Source organism: Anomalospiza imberbis, chromosome 18, assembly GCF_031753505.1.
Source record: "Anomalospiza imberbis isolate Cuckoo-Finch-1a 21T00152 chromosome 18, ASM3175350v1, whole genome shotgun sequence".
NCBI lineage: Eukaryota > Metazoa > Chordata > Aves > Passeriformes > Viduidae > Anomalospiza > Anomalospiza imberbis.
Window position 1 is genome coordinate 4,508,164 of NC_089698.1, and position 22,781 is coordinate 4,530,944.

The window sequence follows — 22,781 nt, forward strand, 5'->3', positions numbered from 1 at the left end:
GTACAGACACAACCATCCTGCTCTACACTCCTCCTTTCCTGGTCAATGGATTTTTTTTTCCCTCTCCCATCTGACCACAAAAAGACCTTTTGTGTGTGGGGTGAGGCAGAGGCACGGTGGGAATGAGGTACCAAATGGCACTGGAGATGTGGACTTCCACGAACAGAGAAGGCTCACAAAGTATTTGTGTGTTTCAAGCTGCTCCTACAGCAGATGGGTCAAGAGATACTTGTGCTAGGGAGCCTGAGAGATGAGAGTTTGCCACATCTAGAAAAGGAGCTTTACTTACAGACTGGAGCTTCTTCTTGGCTGCTTTTGCCAGTTCTGATACATCCAGACTGCTATGAAAACAAGAAGTGATCATTACATCTACAGCATTTCATGGCTTCTACACATCAAAACTCTACATTTTGGTAACTCAGTGATTAAAATGTCACTTTTACCTTAAACCTTCTAATATTTCAGTATTGTAGCACTGTTTTTAACACACTGATGTTATTAATATTGCTACTATAATATCACAATTAGCATATTATTGACCTTTCTTTCACAAACATTTTTAAACGTAAAACAAAGCAATGCCAAAAATTCTTTGGAATACAAATACCCACAGGTTTTTACCCACACCATTTTTAAGTTACTGAAGTTTTTCACAGAAGTTTTGCAAGCAGGAGGTTGGACAGTGGTTTACTTACAGCCGTCTTATTTCCAATTGCACAGCAATAAAAGAGAAACAGGAACTTAAAATTAGTACTTGATACTTCTTATACAAATCTGATTTCATTGATCACAACCAAAAGTTAAAAGCAATAAAAAAATCAGGAAAATTCTCAATTGGTCCTTAAATTATTTCCACAATCTGCTTCTTAGGAATTCCCCATATGTGCTCCCTTCCCAGAACTGTCTCACCTTCTCCCTACATTTTAATAAATATTTTTATTTTGTATAAGTATAATTTTCTGATTTTGTTACATTAATTTTATAATTTTCTGAATTTGTTGCTATTCCAATGTTCTTTCTATGAAAAAAGGTTTCAAGATTAATAAAAATAAAACACACATAAAAAAAACCACACATAAAAATAAGTTAGACTAGCAACTAGCTTAAAAGGTGCTTCAGAAAGGAAAGAAAACTTCATTATTAGAGTTCTTTTACTCTGATGTTTTCAGACACATAACAGAATCAGCAACTTACCTGTCTGCCATCTGAGGTATAACAAAGTGCTGCCCATTTTTGTGCTCTAGAGTTGAAAACAAATTGCACTTTACTAGGTTGGTACTGGCCTACAGTTTTCAATAATAAGCATCAGGCAACACTAAATAATTTATCTTCCATGTAATTACTCAATTTCTAATTACAGGCAACTAGGCAAGTTATTAAAGAGGGCTCATGCCATGATATCCAGGTGTTATCAAAGATTCAATTAAGGCTTGTTAGTTATATTGAAATTCCATTAAAAAAGAAAATTAAGTTCTAACACAGGTACCTTTATGGTTAAAAATCTCTAAGTGTCCTTGTGTTCAAAAGGCACCCACTTCACAGAACACTCCCCTGCTGTTGCACTTCAATTAGAAGAAACTACTTGGAAGAGTTTCTACAGTACATAAAGAACATGTATTTGTGGAAAACCAGGAAGGGATTTTGTTTTTAATTTATATCTCTTTAAAACCCTGCAGGTTTATCCCAATTTTAAATGTATCATCCCCAGTCTTGCATCTTATACTTTCTTTGGTTCAGTGTAATTTATTTGACTATTTGGAAGGGATACAAAAAGTGCAGTGCACAAATAAGACACAGCACAGTCTGAATGTCCTGTAAGTGACAGTGACAGCTCTGAGGGTGCAGGTGTGGTGCTCACCTGGTTTCCTGCCACAGAGGTAGAAAGCCAACCTGTCTGTGAGCTCGTACTGGATCTCCACCAGCCTCTCTGCCAGCTCGTGGTGCCCCCCTTGCCTGCTCACAGGGACAGGGGCAGTCAGTGACACACAGAAATGGTCAGAGAAGCACATTTAGTACAAGCCAACGCTGCACGTGTTTGGTGCATCAACCCATCACAGACTCAGCCCAGTTCCACCCCCTGTGCCCCAACCCATCTCTGCAGTCTGGGACAGTCCTACAGCAATTCCTGAGCTAACCCTCACTCCTGGAGCCTGGACTTGCAGAAACTTTTCTCTCATTGATTTCCTGTGAGCTGCTAGACTGGCACAGCCTGTGTCATTGGCACCATAGCTGATGGCTCAGGCACACAGAACACAGGCTGTGATCTGATGAAAATACTTATTCCTCATTTTTACTCACTCACTCTTTCTGGAAAAAGTATTATTAGCATTTAGCAGACAAATTATTTCAGGACAGAAACGTATCTTAGAAGGCCCATTATGTGATTTATGGATATCAGAGACTCCTACCTTGCATAATCAACTGGAGTTTTCCCATTGGAATCTTGTGTGCCAGGATCAGCACCATAAACTGCCAATAGTTCTGCTTGCAAAGTCTGTCCTGCCTTAGCAGCAACGTGCAGTGGGGTGTTTCCTTTCTCCTGCAAGAGATTAAGGAAAAATATCTACTTAACCAACAGTTCTGAGTAGAAAATTGAAATATAACACGAATCAGCTGAAATGAGCATAAGTAATATGAACTGGAATTGACTGTATATCACCAAAATAATGAAAACAGTGTTCCTACAGGATGGAAGAAGTTGGCTTGAGCTCCTAAGGAGAGCAGCCGCAAACAGGTCTCCAGATTCCCCGTCCTCACACTGGAATGGAGTTGCTGAAAAAGAAGCAGAATTACATTTAACACAGCAGCAACAACTGTGATTCAGCAGTTGTTTTTCAGCCATGCTTTGAGAAACCAGAGTATGCAGAGCTCTCACTAGAGCTCTTTTGTGTAAAGGGCTTTCTCCAAGCTCACCTCAATTAATGCCTCTTAATCATCACCTCCAGTGATAACCACAAAAAAGGGGCTTCAAGTTGAAGTTAAGCTTTATTTATTTATGTAACAGTGCAGAAAACCAGAAACAATTAAGCCAAAAGCAAGCAAGGGAAGTGAGTGAGATTTGCCTGTGCTGTCCCAGGAGGCACTGACCTTGCTGAGATCCTTGGCAGTGACACTGTCGTCCTCCCGGCACGGCAGGCGATGCACGAACGCTAACATTTGATATTTAGCTCTGATGAACTCTGCTTTGTTGGGACTGCAGAGAGAAATCCAGGCAACAAGAAGGGAAAGGAAAGAAATATCAGTGCTTTCATAAGTAATACAGATGCTCCAGAAAAAGAAAAATTTGACAAGTGAAGATTGAATCAGAGATTTGTGTGTTGCTGATGGCAAAGTTAGGCATGGAAAAATATTTTCATTAAAAAGCAACCTAGTGCAGCTTGTCTGACTATACAGAGAAAAGGTCTGTTACAACCATCAAATATCTGCAGACTGTAGCATGTGGTGTCTGTTTCTTAAAAGAAATAGAGACTTTAAAATCATGTCAACTGAAGATCTACACTTACTCTACGCCGTTATTTACATTTTAAAATGAAGCACCATAGTCAGGGACAAAAATCTCTGAACTTTTATTTAATTCCTCAATCAAACTCCATTTTGTTGGCAGCATTCAGTTAACTGAAGCATATGACAGTGAAAAGTCCTTTGACTAAAGTGCAAGCAAAGGTTCTCACTATTCAACAGGAATCAACAATTCAGAGAATTCAAGCACTGTATTCCTATTTCTGGTATAAATTAAAAAAACCAACTTGGAAATAAAAGAAAAAAATAGCTACCAAACACATCGAGGTTCCTAAGGATTCCTTGTTGCCCTGTCAGTGCTGAATGAAATAATCCCACTTCTCTAAGATAACAATTCTGCATTTCTCACTTACTGCACTTTATCCTGCGGGCTGGCCTTGCGCCGCCCGCTCATCACGGAGGCAGGGTCCAGCAGGGAGTGCTCCCAGATGGAATTAGCACCATTGTTGTACAGAGTTTCCACCATCTGAAAGCCAGAACACACAGATATTTTGCTGCTGGCTGCATGAATCCACTATCTGTAATTATTTTCAAGCAGGTATCAAGCCAACAGATTCCTACTCTGTGTGCCAGCATCTGTAACCTGCAGGATATCATAACTGGGATATCACAACATATGATGTGGAATTTAGTGAGAACCCACTTACAATTCTCTGCTCTTCCCAACAGCACCCACAGTGAAAAGAAAATTCAGGTTGAAGCAGATGTACTGTGGAATTTCTTTCACAGATGTACTGTGAAAGAAAAGTTGAAGTGACCTTTCAAAGCAAAGGTAACAAATTCAAAATGCAAAGGTAATTCTGACTTTAGTGGTCCACCACAACAAAACAAGAGAAACAAGATGAGAATAACTTAGAAAAACAAAGCTAAAAAGCTCAAAAAAAAAAGTTCAGGGATTTAAATTCCATTAAAAATCACTGTATCTGGTTTTAACGGAGGAAAACAGTTCTCCTCGGTACCTGCAGCAGTGTTGGAGGCCACGGGGTGTGTTTGAGGTGCCTCACTTGGGAGATGTGACGGCCCAGGCTCCTGTGCACACTGCAGCACTCATCACAGATCAGGATCCCCCTGTTTATGGATGCCCAGCAAGGATCTGCAAAAGAAGCCATCCATTATAACACAGGAAGCAACACGACCTTGGGCTGCAAAAGCAGAGTCTAAAATGAGCAGCTCTGCATTTTAACCTTGCCTGCTTAGCCACTGTGTGAGCCTGTGAATGCCACAGCCTTGCTGGGGCTCTGGATGTTGGGAAAATGGGAAACACCAGTCCTGGAACTCATGGGGGATGTGGGATCCCAAGGACAGTGAGATCTGCAGTGGAAATGTGGGGAAAAGCCCCACTGCTTGCAGTTCTTCTTGTGGAAATGCTTTCCTTTCTAAACCTAACAGGACATTGAATTTATCACCATGCTGAAGTGCTTTACTTGTTATTTTGTGGACTCCCACAGAAATATTCCTAACAACAGTGCCTACTTGCCCTTTGAAAAAACTCTGTTTTTTTTGGATTTTTTTAAACATGTCAAAAAATACTTTTTAAAAACACAAAATCTACACACAAAGGTGCCACAGCACTCAGCCTTTCCATCTACTACTCAGTTTTCAGTTCTATATTATAACGATGCCTTTTAAATTTCCAAATTGTATAACAAAAACACACAAGAGTGCCATAATAAAGAAGGATACATATGTGCCAAGTCAAAGGCTCAATAAAATCCAACACTCTTCAAGCAAAATAACTTCATCTCTCACCAGATTCGAGCTGAACCATCTTATAAGCAGCCCAGAAAGAAAACTGATGGGAAGTGAAGTAGTAAATAATATATATGAGCTACAAATATCAAAAGGCATAAAATCAAGCAGGAATGGTAGATTAGGTTGAAACAATAAATGCCCACAGGACACCACACAGGTCCCTTGGCTGCTCAGAGCTCAGTCTCCAGAAGAAATTCCAATTTCTGTCAGTGACACGTGAAACTCAACGTGCCAGAACCCTGCAGGAACAGGCAACTGAGCAGCCAGACAGAGCTTCAGACCCAGCACATCCCAGGAGAACAAAAAAGGAAATCAGGATCTCTTTTCTTTTAGAAAAATCTTAATTTCAAATGCAGAGATGAGTCTGAGGCCAAATAAGTGAGTACAAGGCGAGCCTGGTATCTGATGAGAGAACTTCTGAGTCCTGTCAGAACACATCTGAGCACCGGTGCATCATATGGAAAAGTCTCCTCTGACCCACACAACAAATGGACTGAATCCCTGCAAACAAGATGTGATCACAGTTTCTGAGCAGAGTTGATGATCTGGGTGTGCTGCAGGCAATGCAGGCAAACCTGTCCGAGCCACGAGGGACAGCAGCATCTCCTGATCCACCAGAAGCAGCCCAGCCCAGGGCCAAATTAAAGCAAAAAAAAAAAAAAAAAAAACCATCAAATTTGTTATTTGTTATAAAGACAAAAAATAATCAATTTGTTAAACAAATTACAACAAGCACATTGAACTCCTTTTTAAATCATTCCATTATTTAACAATTTTGATTTCCAAGAAGAAAAAGAACAGCAATGGAGTGAGAGAAGCTTTCATGGCAACCTAATGACCCAAACTGAGGCAGCCGTCCAGATTAATGAGCCTGGTCCCTTCTTGTTAGAGACAACCTCATCACACACGGATGGGATCCTTAGGGATCCTTTCCCTTGCCCATTCCCAGGCTGTTTGTCAGCATTGCTCTGCATTATCAACTTTCTCTCCACCTCAACACCCAATGCCCCTGGACACTTCAGGTTTAAATTTAATGCAATGAAGTCTCTGTCCTGGAATTTGAGTAATTTTTAAGAGAGACCTAATTATGGACTTGATCAGAATACGTTTAAGCCAGTACCAAAATACACAGAATCCCACAATGACTGAGGTTGGGAAAGACCCCTGCGTCCAACCTGTGACTGATCATCCTCTTGTCACCCAACCCAGAGCACTGAGTGCTATGTCCAGCTCTTCCTTGGACACCTCCAGGGATGGGGAATCCAAACCTCCCTGGGCAGCCCCTTCCAGTCCCTGACCACCCTTTCCATGAGGAAATTCCTCCTGGTGTCCAACCTGAGCCTCCCCTGGCACAGTGTGATGCAGTTTCCTCTCCTCCTGTCCCTGTACCCTGGGAGCAGAGCATGACCCACCGGCTGTCCCCTCCTGTCAGGGAGCTGTACAGAGCCACAAGGTCCCTCCTGAGCCTCCTTTTCCCCAGGCTGAGCCCCTTTCCCAGCTCCCTCAGCTGCTCCTGGTGCTCCAGCCCCTTCTCCAGCTCCATTCCCTTTCCTGGACACGCTCCAGCCTCTCCATATCTGTCGTGGAGCGAGGGGCCCAGAGCTGGACAAAGCAATTGAGAGCTTTCAGTGTTCAGCTCAGGGGTGGTCACAGCCTGGCCCTGCTGCCCACGCTGGTTTTGATAGAAAAGACAACGGGGGAGAAGCTGCAGGGCCGGGCGGGCGCTTTCAGGAACCTGCAGGGTGGTTCAAAACAGGAAGCGTGAGATGAAGACAAACCCGGCCGAGGGTTTGAGAAGTGAGCTCCTGCCTCGGGATAGGAAGTGCAGCACAAGAGCTCCTGTAAGATCACCCCGAGTCAAAGAAAACCCTCCACTCCGCCTGGGCAGAGACAAAGGGGGCATTGATGAGGTTCCAGGGGAAGCAGTAATTAATGCAGGTGCCGGGCACACCCGTCCTGGTGCAAAGGCTGCAGCCCCCAGGTCTCCTGACACAGCCCCTCTGCAGCCACGGACAAACCCTCTGATTTAGCTAAAGGAAGGGATTGATTAGTTTTATTTACAAAAAGATTAAATGAAGATTTCTTTATATATGTGGCTAAGCCAGTGGATTTCTAGTAAATAAGTAAAGTAAAGATTTCTTTAAATATGTGGACAAGCCAGCGGATTTCTAGTAAGTAAGTAAAGAGCTGGCAGTGCTCTAATGTCATGATAAAAGGCAGGGTTACAGGATTACCAGACAGTGATTCTGATACCCCGAGGAGCTTAAGGAACACAATTCACACAGCTTTATCGCCCAGTCACAACACCCCTGATGTGTGCAAGCACAGATAGGCTACCTTGTGAGATAGGGACAATTGCCTGCCTGAGAGATGCCAGCTCCATTTATTGTAAAACCAGATTTCTACAGGGGTACAAGTAGAATCCCAGAATCCCAGACTGGTTTGGGTTGGAGGGAGCTTAAAGCTCAGCCAGTTCCAATCCCTACCATGGGCAGGGACACCATCCGTTATCCCAAGCCCCATCCAACCTGGCCTTGGACACTTCCAGGGATGGAGCAACCTTCTCTGGGCAACCTGTGCCAGGGCCTCACAACCCACACAGGGAAGACTTCCTTCTGTAAAAAGAAGAAAGTAACTTCCTGGAAGTTCATTTGGAATTTTAATCATTTTTTTAAACATAACTCAGATTTAATAAAAGTTGTTCTCCCTTTTCCCATGTCCTATCTTCTGCCAATTCAAGTGCTATCTACATTACACAGACATCTACATTACACATGCAATAATAATGTATTATTACATTAGTGTTTTAATTGATTTCAGTACGTGCAAAATTAATTAATTATATTGGAAGAACCTGCCCAGAACACAAACAGCAAAAACTAGAGAGACAGAAAAGACACAGACAGAGCTGATAAAATAAAGCATGACAGTTTTAGAGACAAGAGCTGCCGAACTACAGATGGTCAGGAGATGCAACAGCCTTTCTAAACACCAGGTCTGGTTCCATACGCTCCCAAAGTGACCTGCAGTGGGATACGCGTCAGCCCAGAACAGACACTGCTCCCTGAGCATCTCCAGACACCTCAGCACAACTTTCCTTGGAAGTCTGGGACACCCACACCCAACCCCGGCCGTGGGACAACTCCCAATTTACCTCCCCCCTGGCCCTGGGCATACGGGAATGGATGAGGAGCTCCGAACCCAGCCCCGCTCTGGCCTTCCCGGCTCTCCCAAAACAGCCCTGGTCCCTTCCAGTGACACATTCCCAGCCTACGCCCTCCTCCCACCTTTCAGCCCCGTGTCTGGAAGGTGGATTTCTGTCAGCTTTCCTCCTTCCTAAACTGGGGAGCTCCGCGTTTCCTTCCACGCCGCCGGAGATCTACAGGACGTTCCCCGGAGCTCTGCCTCCCCCGGGCTCGGGAGGCGCGGCGGTGCCGGCGGGACCCGGACACCCGGACACGGAGTTATATCCCAGCCCTGAAGTGTCCCAGGCCAGGCTGGACGCGGCTTGGAGCAGCCGGGGCTCCCGGAAGGTGTCCTGCCCATGAGCTTTAAGGTCCCTTCCCACCCAAACCATCCCGCTCCATCACAGGTGCAGCGGCGGCCGCTCCGGGCCGGTGACACCCCCGGGCCAGCGGCGCCCCCGCGGCCCCCGGCCCGAGAGGGGTTCGCGGGACGAGCCCGCGCGGTGCCGGTGGCGGTGCCGTGCCTACCCTGGGCGCTGCAGTCGGCGCAGACCTCGCTGCTCCTCAGGCGCTTCGCCATCGCGGGACCGGCGGCAGCGGCGGCAGCGGGGCCGGTAACGGGCCCCGCCAGCCCCGGGCCGGCCCCGCGCATGCGCTCCGAGCCACCCTGTGCCGCTCCGCATGCCTCCCGCGCTGCCATCTTTACTCCTGGCACGGCGCCTGCCTTGAAACAGCGCTCTGGCTCAGCGGCCGAGCACCGAGCGCTCCCGCCCAGACCCGCGCTCGCCCGCTCGCTGCGCCCTCTCGGCGAGGTGACGGGAGAGATGGGGCTTCGGAAGCCTGGTGGAAGAGGCCGCTGTGCAGCAAGCCCTGCCCTTACCCGCCATGGCGGGCGGGCGAGCGAAACCAAGGCCGGGCGAAGGCGGGGTGAGAGCAGCCGGCGCTGAGCGCTCCCCCCGCGCGGAAGGCAATGGGACAGCTGCGGGCGGGACGTTCCATCTGTCCGCCCGCAGAGGGGGAGGGGGAGCGGCTTCCGCTTTCCGTGCGGTTGTCGGTGGCGGTGGAGTGCGGGGGACCGCGAGGAGCCCCCCTGCTCCGGCCGCGCTGTGGTTCGTCCCAGCCGTCCCCGGAGGGACGGGGAGGAGGGACGGGGACGGCTGAGGGGGCGAGAGCGGGGAGACCCCCGGCAGCGGCGCTGAGCGGGCTCCGGGAGGAGACCCTCGGCAGCGGGGGGCTGCGAGGGGCACCAGGGGCAGGGGAGACCCCCGCGGTGGGGTTTTGCATGGGGCTCCCCTTGGAGAGGGGCGAACGGTTCCTAGGGGGTTGTGGCCCGGGCTCGCACACGCACACCTGGGCCAGGTGGGTGCCAGGAGAGACCAGAAGCTGAAGGGGTCAGGGCTTGAGTAACCTGGGGTGTCCGGCATCCGGAGAGGGAAGAGTGAGGGGCCCCGGCTGCCGCTCCCCAGGTGTGCGCCGGGATGAGCTCCCCTGGCGGGGCCAGCAGCGCCTTCCCCCTCCACGTCCTGGTGTGGAATAACGACTACAGGCGGCTGGACGAGGAGCTGCACGAGCAGGTACCGGGGGGCCCGGGCCCTGCGGGGGTGCTGCGGGGCTGCTGGCCCTCGCTCGCTGCTGTGCCAGGGAGAAGCACCCTGCTGGTACTGGCAGGAGCGTTCGCTGGGCTTGAGGGGTCCCTGCACTTGGTTGCCTGTTTATTTGTGGTGTGGGAGTGATGTAAGAAGTAGGAATATACTTTTATGTCAGATACTAAGCGTTGGCTTCCCATCTGTAAAGCTTTGCTCTGAGCGTTCCGGTGTAGCTGCAGAGTAGCTCTGTGGAGGAGAGCTCAAGGAGAGCCGCTGTGATGGACATTAATTTATTTATTAAAGCAATAAATAGTGTTTGTCTTAATGGGAAGGCAGCGTGCAGCAAAGGTGGCTGCTGCTGCTGGACATCAAACCAGCCCCCACCTTGCTGAGCACCATCCGTTCTCATAGGTTTGTTGCTGCCCAAGAATGGGGACAGAGTTTTTATATTGGTTGGAATGTTTTCAGCATCTCTGGTTAAAAAAAAAAAAAAAAAAGGATCATTGTTCCATGCTGGAGAGTAGCAAACACAAAGCTGTCCCCTCTCTGGGACATGATGACGTAAGGAAATGGCCTGAAAGCTGCAGCAGAGCTTGAGCAGCAAAAATCCTTCTGGCTGAGCTGCTGTGGAAAAGCTCTGACAGGGGCTAGAGTGAGGTACAGTTAATGAGCAGAGCTGAGTAATTAATTATACCTGACACCACAAGTACCTGAGCCCAAGACCGGCTGTGCCACCTCCTGACTGTCACCTGCAGCTCTAACAGTGCACCTGACTTACTAATTCCTGCTTAGAGCATGTTCCTGCCCTGGTTTGGGAGAATCTTTGGAATGCAGTCACTTTTTATCTCATTTATGTCACCTTATGCGTTAACAAAATCTTTAACCTCACTGGCACGTTGCTCCTGTGTGTTTATTTCTGACGCCTGTGAGAGTTTGTGGTTAAATAGGGATCACTCAGCAGCTGCCACCTGTGGAATGCTGCTTCCTCCTTCCATTCCCTGTGGAAACCAGCAGCGTGTGAAGATGGGACCGTGTCTCTTCCTTTACCTGCTTTTAAATGCCTTTTTTTTTTTTTTTTTTTTTTTAAGTATTCCAAAGATCTATTTTCCCCTGCTTCTTTGGGATGAGCTTCCCGCTGCCGGAGGGACGCGGGAAGGGATCAAAGGCACTTCCCAGCTGCAGCTGGAGTGGCAAACGGGGTCGGGCATGTGGGGACCAGGGAGCAGCAACAAATACAGTGGGGAGGGACCCTTGGAGCTCTTTGGGGCTGCAGTGTTGGCGCTGCAGGAGATGGGGAAGGAAATTAATTAATGTTCCACCCCAGAAGTGAAGAGACGATGCTTGAAAGTGAAGCTTTCCCCCTCTCTGTGAGATATTCTGACTTGAAGCTGTCAGATAACGCTGTTAACGTGCATAATAACCTTCCTTTCTCATTCTGCTATTGACTTTCCCCTTTTCCTTTAGTTATAGATGCTCTTCTGTTTCAAATCTCTAAGCTAATAGTGAAAAATGTGTAAGGTATGAGTATGTTGTGCTTGCATGTTTTGGATATTTGTGCCTGTGTAGTTTATTTTTTATTTTAGTGACTTGTAGAGAATGCCCTCACTCCTCATTGTGCTGTGTGTGCTTTGTGAAACACCATCTGCTTCTGTCCTTTCCAAAAGTGCTGTCCAAAGGCCGTGTTTTATGTCCTGCTGCCTTTTTTTTTTCCCTTTTCCCCCCATTTTGTTGTACAGTTTAAGCCCTCTGTGGGGTCTCAGGCTCTCGGCTGTCCGTGGGGGTGATGCACACGGACGAGAACTCCCATCTCCTCATGAGCCTTCTGGGGGGAGCCAGAGGGGAAACAATGACAGAAAAAGCAATGAAAAGCATCAACAAGAACTCCTGTCCTACAGATTTTGTGTCATTTAATAGGCCCCATTCTGCTTCTCCTTTTATTCACGTGGGGAAGCGAGCCAGCCCCGCAGAAGGGCGGTGCAGGAGAGTTTGGGAGCGGATCCGTGGGAATGGCAGGGAATATTGACTCCTGGATGAGCCCTCTGTTTGTGCAGGCTCTGATGAGCTCTGTTACTTCTCTCTTGGACACTGACAGGATGTTGACCAGCGGGATCCACGGGGCCGGACCTTGCTGCACTTGGCTGTTTCCTTGGGTTACATCGAATCTGCCAAGGTCCTCCTGCAGCACAAGGCCGATGTGACCAAGGAGAACGCGCAGGGATGGACGGGTGAGGAGCAACCTGGGGTGTCATTCTTTCAGCAGCAGGTGTTCTGTGATTTTATATGGAATTTTGGTCAGCAAGCAAAGTGACACGAGGCGGTGGCTGGCTTTCTTTCAGTTTTGCATGAGGCTGTCAGCACAGGGGATCCAGAGATGGTCCAGCTGATCCTGCAGCATCGGGACTACCAGCAGACCTCCATGACCCTCGGAGGAGTTCCCGAGTTACTGCAGAAGATTAATGAGGTAATGATTTATTGAAGTGTAAACTCTCACTCCAGACTGAAATCACTGCTTGAATTCTCATTCAAGTAGTTAAGTGAATTATTGCAATCAGCTGGGCAATTGTGTTTTGATCCAACCTGCATATTCCATAGTGCTGAGGGACATGGAGGCTTTTCCTTGACTTTATTTAAATCCTTTGTTATGTACTCCAATATTGAAGGCTGAATTTTGAAGACATTGCTGCCCCTCCAGTAAAACAAGGAAGAACAGCTCCCCACAAAGCAGCAGGGACAGGGCAGTGCCTGTTGTGTTTGCTACTTTCAATTTCAGTTTTAGCATTGGCTAATCATTTCTCCACTTCTGCTCTCCTTTTTTTCTTTCCTTTATCTAAAATGTTCACAGGAAATGCTGTACTGAATGTCAAACTATTTCATAAGGTATTCATCAGGTGTTTTCCTTCTGCAGACTCCTGACTTTTATGTGGAAATGAAATGGGAGTTCACTAGCTGGGGTAAGAATCCTGCTCCTTGTTACCAATTCCAAGCTGTAAAAATGAGTTACAAATGTCCCGCAGCACAGGCAGGGAGATATCTGCTCCCCACAATCTTCCTCTTCTCCATCTCAAAATGACCTCTTGTGCTTTTGTTGCACAATTATTCTTTGTTTCCTGTGTGTTTGGTTGGTTGGGTTTTGGCAGTGGAGAATTTAGGTGGTGTTGCAATTGCTGAAGACTTTTCTTGGGGTTTTTTTACCGGTGCCTGGCCATCCACGACTGATTCTGTGTCATCTATGGGTGCACTGGTTGTTTGGGAAGTACCTGCTGTTCCCTGAAAGGAATGAACACTAGGCCTCACAGCTTATTAAATATTTCAAATATCAAACTATTGGACTACCAGGCACGGGGTTTATGCCTTTTCAAACCTTGCAGTCTGGACAAATATCTTCTTCCTTTTCATATTCATCTTTAAATTAGGCCATTTTTGCCTTAAGCTGGTTGTTCTTAAAGCTGAAGATGATCAGTGTCTCACCTCCTCTGGAATGACATTCCCAGGAATAGAGCAGCCCCTGTGCTTGATCTGATTTCCTCTGTGCTGCACCTCTTGCACGTTTTCCCTTTCCATTTCTCCCCTTTCTCCCAGTGCCCCTGGTTTCCAGGGTGTGCCCGAGCGACGTGTGCCGCATCTGGAAGAGCCGGGCCAAGCTGCGTGTGGACATCACCTTGCTGGGCTTTGAGAACATGAGCTGGGAGAGGGGCAGGAGGACTGTCATCTTCAAGGGAGAAGGTAAAGAGTTCACCTGTCTGCACCACTGACCCCCAAACACTGTGTGAGCACAGTGAGAAATCCTGATTTTACACAAAAAAGGCCTCTTGTGTTTTATAAAGGTTTTATGCTTTTGTTTGTGTCTCATAGAGATACTGTTTTATGATGGCGTAACTTCTTTGCTTTGAGTAAATCTGAGGTAAAAATTTGGTGATGGGGTAAAATGTCAGTATTTTACTGTTTTGCTCCTTCTTTTCTGCTGCCCTGCCTATAAAAAATAATTTTAGTTCCATCTCTAAGTTTGATCCCAGCTGAGTGCAGAAACACCTGGGTTCGGTACACGATACCAGCTTTTCACCCTGGAGCACTTACTGAGTTTTTTAACTTTCCCACCTGTGCCTTTTCCACCAGACACTGGTGGCTGGGCAGAGCTGATCGAGATCAACCACGATGACAAGTTGGTCACGACAGAGAGGTTTGAGATCTCCCAGCACATGAAGCGTTTGACTTTGGGATCGATGACGCCCAAGAGGAAAGATGTGGAGAGGCGCCTTACATCTCCAATCATCAGCACGTGCCTTGATACCAAAAACATTGCTTTTGAAAGGTAAGACAGAGAGTTTCTCTTAGCAAATAAACATCTTGATGTTACGTCTGAAAAAAGCTTTAATGGCAAACTTGCAAAAGCTTTGCTAATTAAAACTTTTAGGGCTAGGTCTGAAATTAATTTAAGCTTCATAAATCGCTAGATAAAGAAGTTTAGGTTGGTCAAATTGCCACTCTTGCTTGGCAAAAAGCTCCCAGTTGAAAGAAATCATTGGCAGAAAACTTCCAGTTTTATCATATTAGTGGGATAGAATCATTAAGGTTGGAAAAGGCCTCTAAGATTGAGTCTGCAAATTTGCATTTCACTCAAATTCGTGTGCTGGAGCTGATGGACAAGAACTTGGATTTGGTACCAAATAAGTCAACTCTCACATGAATACTTTAAATGTGCACAGTGTGGCTTTTAGCAGACACACATTCGTCTTTCTTCATGGCTACACCTGTTTATCCAGGTATCTGGGATTAACAATCTGTCAAATGTTGTTTAAAATGAGATTTAGAATAACTAGCTGGGAGGCTGTATAGAAATGCAGCTGTGTGGGCACTTATGGTGTTCTCTTTTTGTCAGAACCACGTCTGGATTCTGGGTATGGAGGACAGAAAAATCAGAAGGTGTCAATGGTTATGAAGCCAAGGTAAAGCCTGTTCTGTTCTTCTGACAGATCTTGTGGCAAGTTGAAGTCTGGCTGTGCTTTTTCTCTATTTCCTGACTATTTCAGGTCTCAAAATTCCTATTGGGACATTCTTTGTGTTGCCAGCAGAATTGGGCTGGAGTGAGGAACTTCCAGGCTTGTGGGAGGGATGGAGCCTGTGTGCAGGAATGTCACCAGGGGGATCAAAGAGGGGAGAGGAGGGACAGAAGATTCAGCAGAGCTGCCTGCAGTCCTTCCCTTCCAAAGGCTGGCACTCAAGTCACTCTTGAGCACTGCCATTGTTTCAGTGGGTGAAAGTTGAGGAACCTGTTGATAATAACAGTATTGCAAGGACCAGCAGCCATGAGTGGCACCATGAATTCATCAGCTGGACTCTGCCCTGCACATGAATCACAGCTGCTTAGAATTGTTCCTCCTGACACCACTTTTGCCCTCTATTTCACCTCACTGAAGTATTATTCAAGGTGATTTTGCAACCTTGCTATGGTAGGAATTTAGGTTCAGAATCACAAGATTTAATTTCCCTGATTCTATGTTTACTCCAGGTTTGGGAATTGGTGCAATAAATTACATTTTGTAATTTCATTCACCGGAAGAGTAAGTGCTGAGTAGCTTTTACATTTATCTGAGGGTTTTTCCTGGTAATACTGCAGGGCTGTTCAGCTGGACAGGGGGTTCATTAGTGTTCCTGCAGAACTAAACTGTCATAAAATATAATTTCTGAGGCCTTCTAACTAATTCTGATTAGAAATAGTGTTCCCTGACTGATCTTTTCCATTCCCTCTTAAAATCTCTTGGAAATGCCTGTCTGGTGTTGAGGTTAGTTTTGTGTACATGACGTTTTACTGGGGAACTTTTTTTTTTTTTTTAACCTGTGATGCTGCTTGGTTTTTGTCCCTGTGTTTTTTGGAAGGTCTACATGGCAAACAACGTGAACGTGATCACACGGATCAGAACAGAACATTTAACAGAAGAGGAGAAGAGGAGATATAAAGGTATCTTCCCCTTAGGAAAATAGGGAATAAATAGAACCCTTTGGCTGTCTGACACCTCCTCTGTGTCTGAAGTACTGGGCAGACAAACAAGGAAATTCTCTTCTTGCTCTTCTTTGATATGTTCTGTGTCTGAGGCAGCTCATTATTTCACTCTTAACCTACAAATGAACCTGGTTTTATCTCATTTAAAGGTATATTTAAAGCTGTATTTAGAGGAAGGAAAAACCCTTCAAACCTGTTGAAAGTTTACTGACAGTTTTAAAAGGCTGCACTTTTCTGCTCTGGAATGTATTCCTGCCCTTATTTCACTTTGGCTGTGGATATAAGATTCACAGAGGCTTTGTTGGCTTGGAATTGTTGTTTTGGTCTACTAATTTCTTCTGGTATTTGAATTACAGTAAAGGCTGACCAGCCAGTAACTTTATATGGAAATTCTCCTACCCTGGGGCACTGAGGCACTGGGACTCATGAAGGTGTCTGCTAATCATAGAAACCACTGAAAATCCGTGCTCTATTCTGTGTGTTGTACCTGTTTTATACCATCAGCTGTAGGTCCTGGGTTTGCCTGGTAAAGCTCACAGGAGATCTGAACAACTTCCCTTTGGGTGGGAAGCCTGGCCCGAGTGCCTGTTTTACTGCTAATTAATACTAATGGCTGTTTCTGTTTTCCCTCCTGTTACCTGAAGCTGATAGGAACCCTCTGGAATCATTCCTGGGGACAGTGGAGCATGAATGTGGTGCTCAGGTGAGTGTCTGATGTCAGCACAGGTCACTGTGCCAGTAGGAATTCCTGGTGTGTGGAGTCACCTCTTGTTTCACTTCTTGTTTCCTTAGTTTGGCAGCAGTTTTCATTATGAGGCTTTCATTTGCCCTGAGGATGTTTTTGTTTGGTTGGAAACAGGTGAACCTTAAGATCCCTTCCAACCCAAACCATTCCATGATCCCACGTGGCTTTAGAAGCTCCCTTGCTTCTAAACTGTGAAAGAACAGTGGGGAATGGATTTGCTGGCTCTCTGTCAGGACGGCATTGCACATTTACAGGGCTTTAGAGATTTTGGGTTCAAATTCTCCATCCAAGTTTTGACTTTACTAAAGGATTTGGAGCCTGGAAATTCTGTGGCTTCTGCATGTATTTCTAGTTGGTTTCCAGCTTTAAAGTATGTAAGTAGATTTTTCACGTCTCTAAAAATTTGGAGATTTTTAACCTCGGTAAAACAGAATAAAACCTCAGTCTAATAACAGCTGGTGTTTATGGTTGTGTGTCACTGTGCCCGAAATAGGGCACTTACCCTTCACAAAGGGTAAATTAAAAGTTTCTTGTAGTAGCCACCGTCTGTTCAGCACTTTTTGGGTTGTTTTTTTCTCTCTTTCCTTCTAGAGTACATCCAGGACTACAGAGTATGCTGCAACCAACAATCCCACTGCTATTACTCTGGAGGAATACTTCAACCCGGAATTTGATTTGAAAGGCAGAGACATAGGAAGACCAAAGGAAGTCACTGTTAGAACACAGAAGTGAGAAATACCATTTTAACTATTTCTAGTTTGTGTCTTTCCAGTTATCTGATCCCTGGAAACCATTTTTGCAAATATCCAGTGTGGTTTTCCTCCCAGTTTTCACGATTAGAAGAGAGATCTTGAAATATTCTATTTTTAATTCCACTGAGTCAAAGCAAACATTTGGGCTGGTGCTGTAAACTGTTAGTAACCTCCTGTCACTGCCCAAGTGCCTCTTTTGCTTTGCATCTGTTCCTAAACTGTGAATTTAGGATGTTTTTATCCTACTTTGTCTTTAAGATTTAAAGCAACGTTATGGATGAGTGAAGAGTTCCCCTTGTCTCTTATGGAACAAGTCACTCCAATCATTGACCTGATGGCCAGAACCAGTGCTCATTTTGCCAGACTTAGGGATTTCATCACTCTGGAATTTCCACCAGGATTTCCTGTCAAAATTGGTAATGTTGAGCAATTTTTATAGTAACACCTTGTCCATTTTTTCCCTTTGGTTTTGCAATATATTATTTACAAAAAAACCCCACAACTTATTGGCTTTTTAGTTGTCTCACTGCTACTTAAAACACTGTTTTGTACATCTGGAGTAAATCCAGAAATATAATTTTAAAGACGATGTCATTTCTGTGCAAATGAGCTGTTGTCAGCCCCTTTCCTCTTAGCTTCAGTGCCTTAAATTTGGCAAATCTTATTTTAAAATAAGAAATTTAAAGAGAGATTGAGATTAACTAAAGCCACCTTCTTCGTGAGGCGAGTTCCTCTGTGCTTTGTCATTATAGGAAGCTGTTGTGGAATATATCCCATAAACATGTAAAGGTTTGATATGGGTGTGGAAGCAAATAGGAGTTCTCATTTTGACAGAAATCTTGTACTCTTACAGAAATTCCCCTGTTTCACGTGCTGAATGCCCGAATTACTTTTGAAAATGTCAACAGCTGCAGGACAGCTGAGAGAACCTCTCCTGGAGGTGCACAGAGTGATGCAGGTAAGGGATCCCACCTTTTTACATCCCTGTCCCTGGAATGCACAGAGGAGACAGAAACTGAACTGCAGGGAATGGAACAGGGGGAGCTGCAAGGTGCTACTGCAAAAACATTAATCAGAATCTTTTCAGTTACAACTTGTTACAAACAGGGCACGGTGTATTTTTAACTTTATTTGCCTGCTCTAGGTGCTAATTTCGAGGTCGACCAGTCGGTGTTTGAGATCCCCAAATGCTACCACATCCAGGATGATGGCAGGAACATCCATGTGCAGGATGAGGATAATGAGATCATGCAGTTTGCCATCCAGCAGAGCTTGCTGGAATCTGGTGCAAATCATGTAAGTGCTGGGGTCTGTACAGTGGCAGCTTGGGCAAGGACTGTGCAGCAAGAGCTGAAGGAAACCAGTGTAGGATCAGTTTTTTCTAAGACTTTAGAAGATAAAAAGAATGTGTTTCAAAGAAGAAATAAAGGTGGTTTAAGGGCTACTTTCAGTGAGTTACTCTGCAGATCTGATAACTGCTGTGGAATTGTCTCTTTGCCCATCTCTAGGAATTGGGGGAGCTTTCAAATGGAGCAGTTGCATATTTCCCAGACTTCAACATGCAGTATCAGAAGTAAGTACCTTTTTTCACATCAAACCATGCAGTGACAGAAAAAAATACCCCCAGCAGTAGCATGAACCAATTTGGCAATTATTTTTTGTGTATATGAACAAATACACAAAACTTGAGGTTTCTTCTTGTGATTCTTCCAACTTCTCCAAGAAACAAGAACTTCAAACTGGGCCTCCCTGATTTATGTTGTGTAGTTCTTTCCAGCTGTGGGGCTGGTTTGTGCACACAACAGATTCTTTACCCAACATACAAACCCAGTCCTTCTCTTCTGCTCTTAAAACTCTGAATTTGGTCCCTCTGCATTGAATGTTTGGTTATTAGAGGCTGCACACTTCAAGGCAGCTTGCTTTCTTTTCAAAATCCTTATGTAATCCTTAAAAACACAGATTTAATGGACACTTAAAAATAGGCTCTGGTGTCTGTGGAGTCTTTCTGCAGTTAAATGCAAAGAAACCAAGAACTGAATCTTCGTTCTTCTGTACATGAAAAATCCTTTAAACCAGGTGAGGATGCTTTTAGAGGCTCATTGAAAATAGAGCTGTTGGTATCTATGAAAGATTCAAATGAATCTGTGTTTGACATTGGGAATCTCATATCCTAAACTGTTTTCTCCCCTCTGGCAGAGATTTTCAGGTTTGTGCGTCTAAAATAGTTGCCAGGAAGGATCATTGCAAAGAATATGAGACAGGCTCTGTCTCTTTTACTTCTCAAAGTTGTTCTTTTCATCAGGGCACTGCAGGAGAGCTTTCTGGCAAGATCAGGGAACTCCCACAGCAGCAGCTCCAGTGAAGCCTCCAGCTTTGAGAAGGACTTGCAGCTTGCCATGGAATTGTCTGTGCGGGAGCAGGAGGAACAGGAGAAGCAGCGTCGGGAAAGGGAAGATGCAGAGCTTCAGCAAGTTTTACAGCTCTCTCTTGTGGAAAAATAGCTCCTGAGTGACCTCCTGAAGCAGGGATGACCAAATCTGTGTAAAACTGGAGATTGTCAGAGCTGTCAGTCTGAAGACCACTCCTGGATTGCTTAAGGAAACATTTTACTGCCTTCTAAGTTGGCATCAGCTGCAAAAACCTGATTTATTTTTGTTTGGGAGAGTTGTAGATCAGAGGACTCCACATTTGGCTCTCCAACCATGCAGTCTTAGCTTTGAAGGAAATGTTTTTATCTAAACTTATTTATTGAAGAGCAGATGGAAATTTTGCTTTGAATCAGGATGTAGGATTGCAGTAAAGCTTGAAAGCCTGATTTATGGGGAGTTCAGGAGGGAAACTTAATTACTTACCAAAGAAATACTCATCTGCTTCATTATTTCTTAATAATTCAAAGCCATTGCCTGTTTTTCCAGCTGTTTCATGGGAGAGCATCTCCCTGCCTATACACACATACAGTAGTTTTTCATGCTGACAGATGTTTTCTGTTAGTTTTGTTTAGATATGGTTATCTCTCCTCTAGTAATTGAGATTTTTGGCTTAAGAGGGATAATTTTATACTTGAACAGCTCATCCAAGCTCCAGATTAAACTAGTGCTTTCTGAAAAAGGACAAAACAAGTAACCAGTAAAATTTTAGATGCTGAAATGGGACCATCTGTCCAGTACAGCAGCAGTTTCTGCAGTGATTCCAAACCAGCTCGTTCCCCTGCTCAGAGGGCAGCAAGAAATTAAGAGATAGGTACAGGTGCTTCTTTGGGATCTCTTGGTGTGCATGGCTGAGTGTGGGTGCTAAATGCAGCCAGGAAAAGAATTCAGGGGAGATTTTCATGTGTCCTTGTTGGAAGAGAAGTTTTAATTCTGCAAGGGAAACGTGTGTTGATTTTTAAAACCCCAGCACTTGTCCTTCATGTGAATACATCTATTTTTTTACCTGAATATTTTTATTGATTTTAAACCAAACCACTAGGCCTACACTCATCAAACTGGTCTTGTAACGATTCCTAGGTCTGTTTTAACCAGCTTTCCTCAGGTTTTTGGCCAGACAGGATCTTTGTAGCTCTTTTATCTGCACTCCTCTCGGTGTTTACAGTACTCACACTGTGACTCTCAAGTGCACTCCACAGGTACATGATGAACAGCCACAGGAAAGCCTTACAGTTGTTAAATGTGAGCAATATCCCTCTGCTCTGGTTGGCAGGGCTGGAGGAACCTTTGGTACAGCTGAGCTTGCTCCTAACACTGCTCCTGTTCCTCAGGCTAAACAGGGCAGTTCTGGGTGACCAACTATTAATTAACCAATGTAAAATCGCTCTAAAATGGACTTGATCATAACCAGTGGGGCAGTTGGTAACTTGGAACCCTATTTTAAACCAATAATCCATTGTTTTACATAGGAAATGATTACAGTTCCTTCAGTGTTCTCTAGGACTGGCCTCTCCACGCTGGTTTTGTTCCCTGGCACAACTTGCATCCCTAAAACCAGCTTCCTGGGTGCTGCAGGAATGGGGACTGTCCTGCACAGGGGCAGTGGGCTGGGCTGGAATTTCTTTCTTTGCAAAGGGGATTCCTGTGACTGTCACATTTGGGAAAAGGGAATAGGCCTTGTGCTGAGCTCCTGACAGGGTGGGAGGTAGGAGATGGAGCCATGGGCATTCCTCCAGTGGGAATAAAGAGTGCTGTTGCCTTTACAAACCCGCCTGCCTGGCATTGCCTCTCTTCTGCTACGCTTTTCAAAGGTTACAAGAGGGGTAAAAATAGCATTTTTCAGCTGACTTGTTCTGGTTTTATATTTAAACTAAAGAACATTGAGCACTTTCAGTTGAAGTTTTGTTATGCTCCTGCTTCTTAGTCTGGGACTGTAAAATAAATTGGATTAGCTTTTTTTTTATTTTTGCTTGGACATTTGTATCATTCCAGCTAAAACTAGAAGGCCCTGCTTCCCTCAGCCAGGTACTACTTCTCTTAAAGCCTGACTTAACCCTTTCAGTGTAAGATGAACATGCTCTGTGTGCTGGAAGAAAAACCAAAGGTACTGCACATTACACCACACACAGGTATTTTTTCTCACACTGTATTTGGAGCCTTTTTTAAATTATTATTATTTACTAATTATCTGTCTTTTTGTACATTAAAGCGACATTATCATCTATGAAATTCTCCAAGGTAGTTTTGGCTTAGTGTGGATCAGACACAATCCCCAGAACCACTTTTTGGACATTTTCAGCCAAGTTTTGAATCTCCCTGCCTTGAAAAGGGGGAATCAGTAGAACACAGGCGTTAAGGCAGTGAAAAGCAGGAAACCCTATTAATTTCTCTCTGCACCTTCTTATAAGAGAGGGGCAGAGGGTTCTGAGTTTGTTTAGTCTTGGCCTTTGTTTAAGGCCAAGACTGTTGTGTAAACAGAGTCCAACCTCTCTCTGGAGCAGCTTGAGGCTGATATAGGAAAGAGAAGTTCAGAGTTACAAACACCTGTAGCTTCTTCTAAAGCTATAACCAGCTTTAAAAGTTATTTAAGTTGATGCTGTTAGTTCCTGAAAGCAACTGTATGCTCCTGTGTGCTCTATTGTGCTTTTGACCCCATTTCAAGGCTTTTTACATCAGCAATTACTGATTTTCTTTATTTGGAAACCCTTCTTACACTGCTTTGGCTGAGTTTTGATTCATAGCTGAGCTGCTGGAAACTGTACAACTGTTGTAGGATGTGCTTCTGTTGTGCTGTTAAACAGCTCCTTGCTGACAAACA

At 45.1% G+C, this 22,781-nt stretch overlaps 2 protein-coding genes across 8 annotated transcripts in view; one reads left to right on the forward strand and one right to left on the reverse strand.

Annotated features, from left to right (window-relative positions):
* GIT2 (GIT ArfGAP 2) overlaps nucleotides 1-9,142 on the reverse strand; it is a 25,270-nt gene extending 16,128 nt beyond the window's left edge. For 4 of the 6 annotated variants that reach the window (XM_068208668.1, XM_068208667.1, XM_068208666.1 and 1 more), the window contains exons 1-9: nucleotides 8,985-9,141; nucleotides 4,479-4,612; nucleotides 3,873-3,985; nucleotides 3,088-3,193; nucleotides 2,686-2,772; nucleotides 2,409-2,539; nucleotides 1,859-1,953; nucleotides 1,195-1,240; nucleotides 290-341 (exon numbers count right to left, since the gene is read on the reverse strand). In XM_068208668.1, the coding sequence (XP_068064769.1) occupies nucleotides 290-341; nucleotides 1,195-1,240; nucleotides 1,859-1,953; nucleotides 2,409-2,539; nucleotides 2,686-2,772; nucleotides 3,088-3,193; nucleotides 3,873-3,985; nucleotides 4,479-4,612; nucleotides 8,985-9,108 (888 nt within the window). In that variant the 5' untranslated portion in view covers nucleotides 9,109-9,141. Of the gene's footprint in view, nucleotides 1-289; nucleotides 342-1,194; nucleotides 1,241-1,858; nucleotides 1,954-2,408; nucleotides 2,540-2,685; nucleotides 2,773-3,087; nucleotides 3,194-3,872; nucleotides 3,986-4,478; nucleotides 4,613-8,984 lie in introns of all 6 variants that reach the window. The other 2 variants (XM_068208669.1, XM_068208665.1) reach the window with 2 other exon arrangements.
* Nucleotides 9,143-9,732: 590 nt separating this feature from the next.
* Nucleotides 9,733-21,920, forward strand: ANKRD13A (ankyrin repeat domain 13A). Of its 2 annotated transcripts, XM_068208673.1 has the most exons (16): nucleotides 9,899-10,030; nucleotides 11,507-11,560; nucleotides 12,135-12,267; nucleotides 12,379-12,503; nucleotides 12,948-12,993; nucleotides 13,622-13,765; nucleotides 14,156-14,351; nucleotides 14,919-14,985; nucleotides 15,917-15,998; nucleotides 16,685-16,743; nucleotides 17,377-17,513; nucleotides 17,796-17,953; nucleotides 18,391-18,495; nucleotides 18,682-18,833; nucleotides 19,046-19,110; nucleotides 19,840-21,920. In XM_068208673.1, the coding sequence occupies exons 2-16, from the start codon at nucleotides 11,552-11,554 to the stop codon at nucleotides 20,036-20,038; spliced, it is 1,677 nt and encodes a 558-aa protein (XP_068064774.1). In that variant the 5' UTR covers nucleotides 9,899-10,030; nucleotides 11,507-11,551; the 3' UTR covers nucleotides 20,039-21,920. The 2 variants fall into 2 exon arrangements, with proteins under 2 accessions (XP_068064773.1, XP_068064774.1); XM_068208672.1 differs by lacking the exon at nucleotides 11,507-11,560 and having other exon boundaries at nucleotides 9,733-10,030.
* The last annotated feature ends 861 nt before the right edge of the window (nucleotides 21,921-22,781 follow it).

Coding starts and splice junctions, on each gene's coding strand:
- ANKRD13A (XM_068208672.1), top strand. CDS start 9,935: ATGAGCTCCCCTGGCGGGGCCAGCAGCGCCTTCCCCCTCCACGTCCTG. Junction 12,268..12,378: donor GAACGCGCAGGGATGGACGG/GTGAGGAGCAAC, acceptor GCTTTCTTTCAG/TTTTGCATGAGGCTGTCAGC. Junction 17,954..18,390: donor AGGATTTCCTGTCAAAATTG/GTAATGTTGAGC, acceptor GTACTCTTACAG/AAATTCCCCTGTTTCACGTG.